Source organism: Lichenostomus cassidix, chromosome 10 (genome assembly GCF_008360975.1).
Source record: "Lichenostomus cassidix isolate B80296 chromosome 10, HeHo_3.0, whole genome shotgun sequence".
Taxonomy (NCBI): Eukaryota; Metazoa; Chordata; class Aves; order Passeriformes; family Meliphagidae; genus Lichenostomus; species Lichenostomus cassidix.
This window is the reverse complement of record NC_139491.1, coordinates 148857-161322: the sequence shown is the minus strand read 5'-3', so window position 1 is coordinate 161322 and position 12466 is coordinate 148857. Positions and strand designations below refer to the sequence as shown.

General features: G+C 45.1%; 1 protein-coding gene across 4 annotated transcripts in view; it reads right to left on the bottom strand.

Moving 5' to 3' along the window:
* Positions 1 to 798: 798 nt before the first annotated feature.
* The window catches only part of MAP1A (microtubule associated protein 1A), a 39900-nt gene continuing 28232 nt past the window's right edge, over positions 799 to 12466 (bottom strand). For all 4 annotated transcript variants that reach the window (XM_085070088.1, XM_085070087.1, XM_085070089.1 and 1 more), the window contains 3 exons: positions 2754 to 11541; positions 1892 to 2124; positions 799 to 964 (listed from right to left, as the gene is read on the bottom strand). In XM_085070088.1, the coding sequence (XP_084926214.1) occupies positions 809 to 964; positions 1892 to 2124; positions 2754 to 11541 (9177 nt within the window). In that variant the 3' untranslated portion in view covers positions 799 to 808. The remainder of the gene's footprint in view (positions 965 to 1891; positions 2125 to 2753; positions 11542 to 12466) is intronic.

The following is a 12466-nucleotide window of genomic DNA, read 5'->3' as shown; positions in this document are numbered from 1 at the left end:
TCAGGCCACAGCCTCTCTGTGCCTCCTCCTGCCACACAGTTGATGTGCAGGAGCCAGTTGGCTGCTGTGTGTGCGAAGCTCAAGTTAGTAGGTTAGGAATGTGCTGAACCCTACCCTCCCACTGCCATGTCCTTCACCCCAGCTCCCTTAGCAAGGCAAACAGGTGCTGCAGGATGCCAAAGGCAAATACTTGGGACAGAAATCTGCCAAGCTGGCATGTGGTGGTCATGCCTAGTTTGAGCATAGGTCCGTTGCTCAGAATACCTCCTGTATGCTCAGGAGGGGATATGGAAGAAAGACTTTCACTGTCACATTACAGAGGGTTTTGTCTTCTCTCACATCCCTGGTGCAATTTCTTTGCGAGTTAGATTTTGCCTCTGTCCCCTGCCTCCCATACACTCTCTGCATGCAGCAGCACTTCAGCCCTCACCAGAAAGATGAGGTTCATGGTGCTACAGGTTAAATGGCAAGGCAGCCAGGAAGAGAGTAGAACAAGCTCTCACAGCAGCAAGGCAGCCAAGATAGTCTACAGAAACTGTACAGGCAGCAGCAAAAAGCAGGGAAAGTGAAAGTGCCCCTGGCCTGCAACTGTTCTTGCACAAACTCTTAGCTCAGTCCAGAAAATTACAGAGCCCTGCACTTCTTCCTCATGGCATCCAGTGCTGAGCAAGATGGATACCCGATTGCCTGACAAATGGGAACCATGTAGAGGACTAAACCAGAGAAGAACTGTACTGTGAATAGATGGTGTCTCTCACGTTGCATTGGTGATTGAAGAGTCAATGGATGAACACAAAGTGTGGGAGATTTAGAATTCAATCTTACAGGCTGGAAAAGATTCGTCCTGCATCACAACAGTGCTGCTGCTTGCCAGTACCATGATGTTTAGCTCCTGCTGTTTCTCGTGGGTCTGTTGATACCATTCTCGTGTTACCTCAGTATCGTGTGTTGGGATCAATGTCACCTGGGAAAAGAAAGCAGCAGGGATGACTGAGAACAACTGCAGTGACAAACAATGCCCATAGGAACTGAGGCTAAAATTTCTTGTTAATTTTGGAACACTGTACCCTTGGTACTGCTTGTTCTATTTAATGTCTTTCAGATGTCGGGTTCTGAGGCAGAGCTTTATTTTATACAGTACCAGCACAATGGGGCTCTGAACTGGCTGCAAACTGGCAGCACTGACACCATAATGATGAGAATGGCTGCAGTGCAGGGGAGAGCATCGTGCTGTGGAGCTCCAGAAACAGCCTCAGAAAGATCCTTCAGTGTGAAAAGGAACAATGCTGGCAGTGTCACTGTTAATGGACACTATGTGCCCACTGACCCAGTGTGCAGCTCAGGGAGCTTGACATATGAGGCTGCTTCATCTGGAAGAACATATACACCTTCTTTTATGTGTCTTCAGAAGTGCCCACCTGAGGTGTCCTGCAAGCCTACTTAAGCAAGAACTGTGTTATAGAACATTCTGGTTTAAAAGTGCAATTAGTAAGTTACTGTCAGAAAAAACTTCAGCAAGCCAGTCTAGCAACAGATGTCACTGGGTGTGGGACACTGATGAAAATTCAGTTTGCATTGGTGCTTGATTTTGTTTGAAGATAGGCTCATCCTGCAGTAGGTAAAAAAGAGTGTATGATTTCTCAATGCTTTCTCCCCTCAGGAGGATGTAGAAAAGAGGACATAACTGCTTCTATTCATATCATTTTGCAGATGTTTTCCTCCTCCTTATCAGTACAAGCAACTACTCTGCTGAGACTGCAAAAGAAGACATGCCCAGCACCATTTGCTTCCTCTCAGTGTACTCCCTTGGGTATGTTTGTGATACCCACCTTCTTCTGAGCACTAGTGACATCAAGAGCATAACACACCCCTTTGCATTTCCATGACCTACCTGCAGGTTCTCTCCCCACTGAGACTTCCCTTCCAGAAGCGCATCCAGCACTGCACGGCTTGGTTCTCCGTTGGCTGCATCATTCCCACTCACAACATAGTAAGATGCTCGAACTCGCTTGAAGAACTCTGGATCTGTGTTCTTCCCACTGCAGTGGTTGGGGATGTAGGCCAAGTCCACGTAGACGGGCGGACCCATAGGCACAGAAAAATTGCTCTTAGGACTACTTGAAGCTTTGGAAAAAAGGAAACAAGAGGCTATCAAAACCCTTCTGCAAAGGTCAAACACTCAGATTAACACAGAGAGACTTGAATTCCAGACAGACTTTTTCACTGCAGCTATGAAATTGAGACTTAGCCACACTCTGCTGCTCAGAGGTGACCTGGGTGCATTTCTGGGCCAGAGCTGCCACAAGTCTTGGGAGGGAAAAGGAGTTCTGCTATTCTTTGGGGAGGGATTGGAAGGCTTTAAAGTCAGAAACTTTTCCTAAGGGAATCAAAAATCTCTCTAACTTTTGCAGAGTTATCATCCCAATTAATATTTAGTCCTAATTTTTGTTAATAACCTGAATTTGCTTAACCCCTCCACCCATTCTGATAGCCTTTGTATCCTATCCTAGGGTATTACAGTAGTCTTTCTGGAAGGTCCATCCTGGCTTCCTGCCATCCCTGTGAATCACTGCTGCTCCTAGGACTCTATTACTCTTTCCTATCAACCTTTTGTATTTCTCAACCTTATCACTGCTTATAATGTTTTATGCCTGAATGGGAAGTCCTGTTCTCTGTTCTGCGATGTTTAACCCAATGCTTTTCTCTGTGTTCGACCTATAGAGACAATGCATGTTTCAAGAAGCATTTCTTACCTGGATTTGTTTTGATGCCATTAGCAAGGCTCTTGCCAGGGTTGCTGTGACTACTCCGGGATAACTCATCCTCTGGCATCAGTGCACTACGTGGTTTGGGCTTTTCTCCTCCATCTCTTTCTTTTTTGGCAGTGACAGATTTTGGAGATTTTTCCGATGACTGTTTCACGGGAGTGGGTGATCGTTTCCCTTTCACATCTAACTTCCGGGCAGGTGAGGAAGATTTGGGTTTGCTCAAAGGCTTCCTCACACTTTTGTTCTTTTCTTTTATGTCTTTCTTGGAAATTTTATCAGTTCTGCTCATGCTTTGCTCATTTACCAACATATCAGGGTCTACCATGCAGACATCAGGGTGAGGAGGGTGGGGATGGGGATCTACCATTGGAACAGGCTGAGGATCATGGATGGACCTAGAACTGGCATGATGAGCACTCCCCACAGCTTTGTCCACTGGAAGGAAATCAGCATCTTCATCCGAGTCCATGTTGGCATCTGCTGTGATGGATGGACATTCTTCAGTCTCAGGTGGGACATCTGAGTCTGACTGGGAAGTTCCAGAATCACTCACTGACGTTGGAGGGGTTTCCTCCACTGTGGCACTTTGCATGGGACTGCTCCCAGTGTGCAGAGGTCTCCCCTGCACTGAAGGGTGACCCTCCTCCTGCGAGAGGTCACTGTCTTCAGAGAGCTCATGGGGGCTTGGGTTGATGAATGAGGGAGAGAGTTCTCCCTTTCTCTGCTTGTATTCACATACGGAAAATTTCTGTCCACAATCAGAACTGCCTCCTAAATGGGGCTCCACCTCATGAGAAGCATCTCCTGTTTTTTCACCCCTCTGCACATCTGGGAAAAAGGGCTGGAAACTGTTTTCAGGGGACATCAGAGAGGAAGGACGGCTTTGCCTCTCTGTTTCCTCTTTGCCTGCACATGGAGAAAAACTGCTGTCAGAATCGGGACACGTTTTTTCATCTTTTGCCTCTGCTGCATGGTATGTGCTTTGGAAAACTTGCAGACTGGTGCTCACCTCTGTTGGGCCATTGGCTGTCGTTTCATCTTCATGCTGACGATGAGAAAATGATGTCAACACGTCAGGGAGAGATGTCAGCTGTTCTGCAAATGGTGCCTTCTGCTCTGGGTTGCTCCCACAGGGCTGCTGCTCTTGCTCTGCAGACAATGGTGTGGTCTCTGAGCCCTGGCACTCTTTTCTGCATGACAAAGTGTGGTCACCCATGCTACAGGGAAATGGAGAACCATCTTCTTCAGCAAAGACAAAGTCTTTGGTTTCAGCTGTGTGTGTTTTCACAGCATTATCTGGAACCTGTGGAGACACATCCCAAGGACTCCTGGTACCTGGTTCCACTCCTGCACCTGTGTATGTGGAAAGCATATGGGAATATAAACTTTCTGCTGTAGTCAGTATCACAGGAGTGGTGGCTTCAGATGAGGGTTCCTCTGACAGGCTGGAAGAGTCATCTTTCAGCTGATGCTGGGGCACAGACTCTTTTTCCACACCTCTGGAGAACAACTTGTCTTCTTCATATGGACTCAGCGGTGAGAATTTAGAAAAAGATGAGTCAAGGCTACTGATTTTCTCAGAAACCTCCAAGTACTCATCTTTGTTTCCCTGGTGTGAGAGCAAAGCACAAGGAGACTCTAAAGAAAGAGAAATATCACCTAAATGGCTAGCTGAGGTTTGCTTATGTCTGAATATGCTGGCTGTTTCACTCTTTCCTAGCAGGGAGCTTTCAAATCCAGAAGAGCTATCCATCCCTCTGCCCTCTACCCTCGGGCCCTGTTCATATACCTCTGCTTGTTTGCTGGAAGCAGATTTCAGGTATATGGCTTGCTCTTGGCTCTCAGAGGCCACTGCAGCACTTGGATACTCTGCTACCCAGAAATGGGATTCCTTTGTGGATTTTTCATCAATCTCTCTCTTTTGTGAAGAATCTTGTCTTACATGGCATATTTCTGAAGCTCGCTCATCTCTGCCCATGTCCAGCACATCACTGTAACCAGCAACATATGGCTCCACAACAGCAGCTGATGCAGTTGTCCTACTTTCATATTCCCCTTTCCAGCCTGGACCAGAGGGAGAAGAGGCAGTGGAGCTGGGTGAAAGGGTCTCCTGACACGTGCTCTGCAGAAAGGGCTCTGAGACAGGGAACTTGCTGATGGCTGAGATGCATGCATAGACGGTGCCTGCAGCTTCAGCAGGGCTGTGCAGTTTAGACTCCTTTTCAGACTTCTCCTTAGCACCTTTTTCTAACTCTGAGTCACTTGCACTTTCTTCCCCTCGACCTGATTTCTCATAGTATGTATCTTTGGGATTTGGGATTTCAGATTTCAGGGACAAAGATACCTGCTCCTGGCTAGACAAAGTTATATTCTCATCTGGACAACCAGCATCAACATAGGTGGATGATTTCCCTGGATAAAAGGTGTCAGTTCTGACTGTGGGAGAGGCAAATGCTGTGCTTGCAGATGATGGGTGCCGTGCAGAGTCCAGTTCTCCTGGCAAAGCAGAAGACACATTCAGTTTTTCCTGTCCTTCAGATGTCCTAGGCTTCCCTGTTTCAGACAAGGGCAAATATCTTTCATGGACATCTCTATAGTCAAAGACTGAATCTGCTTTATCTTTAGGGGATGCTGGAGATGACAACTCCTTCTCAGCAGAGGTATAAAGGCAGGACTCTTCTTCCTTTGCAGAGACATGAAAATTTTGACCTTTTTGAGAGTTCAGTGCTGTCACTGGTACCTTGTCAGTGTGACCTAGGCGGTCGCCACCCATGGCTGTGAAGGGGGAGGGTCCCACTCCAGACACAATTATCTTCTCATAGATGTCAGCATACTTGAAACTTCTTTCATCAGGGTAGGGAGTTGGTTCTCTTTCTTCTTGCTCTTGTCTTGTGGAACTGTTATCACCTCTGTGTGTGCAGACCCCTTCCTCATAGGAATAAGGCTCAGGGGAGCTCCTGGAATAGGTCTCTGGAGGATACACCTCTCGGATGGTAGCACCCACAGCCCCAGCAGAGTCCACAGCATCACTGCTTTTTTGACATGGGCCTTGACCTGGAGGGGAGTGTGAACACTTCCGTGACACCTCAGCACTCTCTTCTGTAGACTTTGGGATATATGCTGCTGGTCTTGTAGATTGCAACAGAGTAGATGCTGCTGCTGTCTGCTCTTTGCTTCCTGTAGGGTCATACAAGCCCTCAGTAGATTTGCAGTCATCCTCTTGCCTGCTATGTGACTTGTATTTGCAATCTATTTCCTGATACAAATCACTGATGTCCGATTTCTTCTCAGATGGCTTCGATGGGACATCCTTCCACAAAGGAGGCTTGCACTGATCTAACTTGCAAGGCCTCTCTGCTCCTGGTGATGCCTCCATCTCCTTTCCCACTGCAGACAGGGGAGATGTCGTCAGAATGTGGTCTAGTGATTTTGCATAGATATCTAGGACAGCTTTCTCCTCATCATCTAAGTAGGAGCAATCTTGTTTAGAGGTCAACAATTCCTGCCCTTTTTTGTTTCCAGTTAAAGCTTCGGCCTGATTTTCCTCACCAGAGACATACTGAGGAGACAGAGGAGAACCTTTCCTTTGTGTCCTTTCTGGGACAGTGATGTCAGCAGGAACCATATCCACTTTCTTTGTTTCTGATGTACGTTTGTCACTCTTCTGTGTGTCTTCTTTGTAATCAGAGGAGTCCATCTTTAAATGTTCTGTTTCTTCTTGCAATAGCATGGGTTTGTCTTCAGCATGGTGGAGCTCCTCATCTTCCTCACTGGGTAACTGCCCTCCTCTCCCACTGTCTCTCTCTTCCTGAAGATACCCAAATGCAGAACCCCATGCTTTCCTTTCTGCTTCTCTCCAGGTATGGCTACCAGGCACTGCAGGAGACAGGTTCTTCTCCTCTCCCGTTTTAGGAAGGGATTTGGTTTCAAATTCTGGTACCTCATCCAAGAATGTGCTCTCCCTCTCTTTGTCATATCTCTGCCGCCTTCCCTGAACAGGGATGTCTTCCACCTCTTCTGGAAACCACACTTTCTTCTCGTAACTTAAATCTTTCATGCAAAGATTTTCCATTTCTGGAGATTTTTTTTCTTGAGCTTCCTTGAACTGGCAGGATTTTATACCTTCAACGGAAATGTGCGAAGATATTTTGGCCTCCGTAGGGCTAGACTCTGTAAAATGTAAGCCCTTTGCATCTGGAGATACTTCCTGAGAGTCCAAGCCTGCAGTTCTTCCCCTCAACAGGCCCTTTTCTGATGCAGAAAATAAACTGCTGTCATCTGGAGACATTTCTTCAGCTGAAGAATCTTTGGGTGACGTGTCTTTAACCGGACTACTTTCTGTGCAAGGAAAAGATTTTGATGGTTCTTTCTGTTCTTTGGCAGAAATTTCCAGTGATTTTTCATACGTAGCTGGGCTCTGGTCTGTAAAACCCATGGATTTCACAGCTTCTGAAGGGAATTTGTCTGTGCAGTTGGACATAGTTTTTTCTTTTGTAGATATCTCTTCTGTGAAACTAAGAACTTTAATGTCTTCTGAAGAAATTCCTTTAACAAAAACATCTGAAGAGATTTTTCTGCTGGAACTCTCAGTGAGACAAATAGATTTGGTCTCTTCTGGGGAAATGTCTTCAATGGAAACATGAGAAGATTTCCCTTCTTCTGAGATGTCTCCTGTGAAATACAGTAGTTTTTCTTCTTCAGTAGTAATCACCTTAGAAATATCTGAGGATTTTCCTTTTCCAATCCTTTCTTCTGTGAAAGAAGGTGAATTGGTGCCATCTGGTGAAAATTGCAAAAATTTGTCATTTTTAGATTTGCTTTGGCTTGTGAACTGTGGAAGATGCACATTTCCTAGAGAAGTTCCTGTGGTTGCAAATGGCTCAAAGGACAAATGTTTGGAAGATCCCATTAAGATTTCTGTCATGGTTTTAGTTCCTTGCTCTTTTTCTGGTTCTGTGGTGAGATGGGGTGCTGTCTCAGGACACTCCTCATCCTCCCCAATCACCACTGTGTCTTGCTTGTGGTAAGAAAGCCAGGGCAGCTCCTCCCTCCTCACCGGTTCTTCCTGTACCTCCTCCTCAGGAGACACTGGAACATCACTCCTCAAGACCTGTTCATGCTGCACAGGTCCAGGCACTTCTTTTTCATGTCTGGATTTAGCCTCAGATGCCTTGTCTTCTCTGAGAGGTTCACCCTTGGCTCCCTTCACCACAATAGAAGTTTGGCCTTCCAGTTCCTTGGCAGCAGCATCTGTTTGTTTTTCAAATAGATCTGGATCTACTGTTTCCAGCTTTTCCTCCACTGGAGACTGGTGGAAGGGTGTGTGCCCTGCACTGGTGGGGCCAGATGGGGTAGGAGATGCCATTTTGACTGTGCTGTCATCGGGACTCGTGCATCGTTCTTCAGCCTCTGCCGAGTCACCCTGGGAAAATGGTGCTTCTTCAGTGGATAAAGGCATCACTTCTGTGGGAACACTGATTATCACATTATCAGGGCATCCTTGAGGAGCAAACATGGGGGCACTGTAATGCCCTCTGAGTTTCTCAGGCATCTCAATATTTGGAGTCCCATCATCTTCCTCTTCTTCATCTTCTGCCTCTTCATGAAGATCCCTTTTATGAGCTTCCAGTTTCTTCTCTCCCTCTGCTAATGCATGAAAATCTTCAGGGGGTGGAGATTTAAAGCATTTGTCTTCCTCCAAGGATGATGTGGGAGAAATTGTGCCAGCAGATGGAACGTAGTCAAGACCTTGGGTCGCTTCAGTCCGAGAGGAGGGCATACTGTTTCCTGTGTCCAGAAGTAAAGAGCTTTTCCCAGTCTCTTCGGTTTGTGGTGCTGTTATGGATGCAACAGATTGATCTTCTGCTACTGATGTTGCAAAAGACGAAAGCTTGTCACATTCAGTAATGGAGGTAGCAGAAGATATGTGTTCCTCCTCAGCTAGAGGTGCTGCCACAATATTTGTAGGATATGCCAGGATTTCAGAACCCTGGCCAGCATAGCCCTTGGCTGAAAGGTCAGCAGGGGGCATGGCCTGTATTCCATGTACTGCTTCAAACGAGCCTGGATGGTCAGGAACAGAAATGTTATAGGCATTGACATCATACTTCAAGTGTGGGATCCTCTCTTCCTGTTCATCGTGTATTTCTTCATCAGAAATGGTCTGCTCTGTTTCTGAATAACCGGGTATAGTTTCATCTTGGATATAGGAAACATGTTCTGCATGTGGGACTGGCAGGCTGCTCAGATATGATTCTTCCTTTGTTATGTCCTTTCCAAGTAACTTGGTTTTCTCATCCATGAAACTAAGTTCTCTTTCTTTCTCTGTAAGGGTAAACAGTTTGTCCTCCTTATCATCCTGATTCAGCCCATAGAAGTCTCTATTCTTTTCTGCCATCTCCTCTGCTTTCATGTGCTGTTCTTCCTTTTCTTCCAGTTCTGCCTTTTCTATCACATCTTCTCTCTTTTCCTTCTCACCCTCTTCCTGTGCCTCTGTCGCCTCAATACACTTTCCACAAGTTTCTGCTTCCCTCTGTTTTCTGTCCAAAGAGATTTTCTCCTCTTCCTCCTTTTCTTCCTCTCTGAACACTGGTGGCTGAGCACCCTTTGCCAAGAGGTCTGTATGTGATGGCAGTTGTTCTCTGTCAGGAAACACTTGAATGTCCTTGCCCTGCTCAACTTTTCCCTCCCAGTACCTTATGTCATGGTTTTCATCCGTTGTTTTTCTTTCATCCTCTATTTTTTCAGCATGATCTCCCCTCAGCTCCAGCTGATGGACTGCCATTTCCTCTGCTGACGATTCTTCTTCCATGTCAGTAGTAGATACTCCCTGATCAGGAGTCTTTCTTTTTAAAATCAGATCCACTTCAAGGCAACTCTGACCAGTCATATCAATGGAGTCTTTTATCTCTGCTTCAGGTTCTCCCATAATCTTATCACTAACCTCCATATCAGACAGTTCTTGATTCAACTGCAAGGCCCCTTTCTCCTCGTGCTTCAGTTCCTCAAAGTCCTTTGTAAGATCTTCTGGTGAAGACAGGACTAACCTCTGTTCTACTATGGAAGTCTCTCCTGGATCCACTTGTACAGGTGCCTTCTCCATTGGTATTGTCTTCAGGTCAGCAGATACCTTTTCAGGTTCCTTTTCAGGTTTTACTTTGATCCTCTCAGTTTTGAGTCTGCCTGGAAGTTTAGCCTTGTACAATGTTTTTCTTACTTCTGGGGTAAATGGCTTCAAGTCTGGTTTAGAATTTTTTTTGGGCTCTGGTTTGTTTTCTTTCTTTTTATCATCTTTTTTTGAATCTTTTTTCTCATCTTTCTTTCCATCATCTTTTCTTAAGTCCTTTTTCTCCTTCTTGATCTCTTTCTTTTCTTTGTCTTTCTTCTCCTCTAATTTGGATACTTTCTCTTTAAGATGCTTTTTCCCAGCCTTCTCTTTTGCCAATTTTCTTTTCTCAGCTTTGAGAGCATCACTTGTTTCTGTCTTTATCTTTTCAAGTTTAACAGGTTTCTCGGGGACTTTCTCTGTATGTTCTTTAACCTTTTTCTCAATTTTAGCATCCTTTACAACTTCTGGTTTTACTTCCTTAATCCCCTCCTCAACTGCTTCTTCCTTCTTGACTTGCTTTGTCACAGCTGGCTTGGGAGAAGACTTAAGACTCTCTTTACTGTCAGTTCTTTGTTTAATTTTGGTCTGCTTCAGCACAGGTGGAGGTATTCCAGAAGTGATATCTTTCTGGGTAGCCACTGGGTACCTCAGAAAATCCAGGTGCTTGAGTTTCTCAAGACCTTCCAGTATCTTATTTTGAGGAGCATTTCCAGGAAACAAAACCCTCACAATTTTCTCTGCTGGGCTGGCTGGAAGCCATACCACTAGGGCTGTGATGGATGTGAGATAGGGAACAGAAATTTCACCTTCTTTCCCACTTGCAAGAATGATGCCAGTCTTTGCTTTACTATTACCAGCCCATTTCTGCATTAGAAACTGCATTTCTTTACTGTCCTTGACAGGGTTCAGTATATACATGTCCAGTTTACCCACTCCCATTTTGTGGAAGAGCGTGATGGGCTCAATGGTGCTGCTCACCACCCTGTAGAGAGGCTCTGATTTAATGCCCAGTCTGTTGAGATACTGCAGCGTCAGACACGCTTCTTCGATGCTCCTCTTTACTTTCATGGATGCTTCAGGCATCTTCAGCTTTTCAGGAACGTTAAAAAAAACCACCCCTAGTTCAGGAGAAATTAGGTTCTTCATCCAGTCACTGTAGTTAGTAGAGCCCTGGGATTGCTCCTCCTCTTGCTCAGCAACTTTCCTCTGCAGCAGCCCATTGATGCCGGGGAGGTTGTCTGCACCGATGTGGGTGAGCAGGATTGAGTCAATTCTATCCAGGTGCCTTACTAGCTTCCAGAAGCAGGATTTCCTCTCAGAGCCACCATCCACAAGGATGTTAAACCCATTGACAGCAAAAAGAGCAGAATCACCTCTTCCACCAGGGAATATGTAGCAGCAGGGCTTAGAGAGCTTCAGGAAACCCCCTGAGGTGGGTGGCTCCAGGAGATCAAATGGAGATGGCACGTCAACTGTCTCAGAGACATATTCTGCAAACTCAGACACCCCATCCATTTCTGGTAGAACTGGATCAGGATTCAGTTTCAAATTAATAATGTCCTGAAATTGAGGATGTCCAAGGTTGCTCCAGGCTCCTTCTCCCAGGCACGACACAGTAAGAGAGGCCTTGGTATCCGAATCAATGTTGCTGAGAATCTGGGTGACCTAATGAGACAGCACAGAAAAATAAAAATAAAGGTCAAATAGAGCTCTAAGACCTATACAGAACTTTAAAAAAAAAAAAAAGAAGCTAGTTAATGCAGAAATACTGAAGACACCACGAGCACTTTACTGATAGGAAACACTGCAGTTTGATGAAATAGTCCAAAAGCCCATGGAAAATCAATGCATAGAGCCATGCTCTCTTTTGAAATTCTTAATGTTGATCGGCTGTTTTGTTTTCTGACTGGGCATGTATTGTGACAAGATCTCAGATAAGAAAATAAAACCAGGAATCACTGTGTCGTATTTCCTTAGTTCTTGTTTAATCTGGGATATCATTCCCTGACTTGGGCTCAAAAGTAGCAGGCTGGGGACAATTTTTTGTGCTTTGTGAATTCTAACCCTGAGAAAACTTTTTCAATGCTAAGCATCATTGCCTGAACTTAGTCTCGCTCACTGGCTAGTCAACCACGACAGATCCCTTTGTGCAGTTCTAGCGCCAGAGGACTTCCTTTTTTATTTAGATTAATTTTCTTTCCTGGGACCTATTTTGAAAGTCATGACTCCATCCTTACAGGGTTGGGGACCTGCTATGTGATTAATAAGTAGAATAAGGTCCATATTATTTCCAAGGCTCCTTACAGCTATGCTGAATGTAAGAAGTATGACACCTCAACTTCCTAAGTATCCAAAACAAGATTTGCATACTTCTTTACACTGTATTCTTTTGCTTAGACAGCCCTTAACTGACTAGTTTCTATCCATTTAAATGGGTATCAGAGATAAATTAGAACAATTAATTTTAAATAAATGAAGGCAAGCAATTTGCTGCTCTAATTAAAGCAATAATAATATCAATTGCTGAAGTATCATCCAGCCATTCCTGCAGCAACTATTCAATCAGATGGAGACATCCTAAACAACGTGA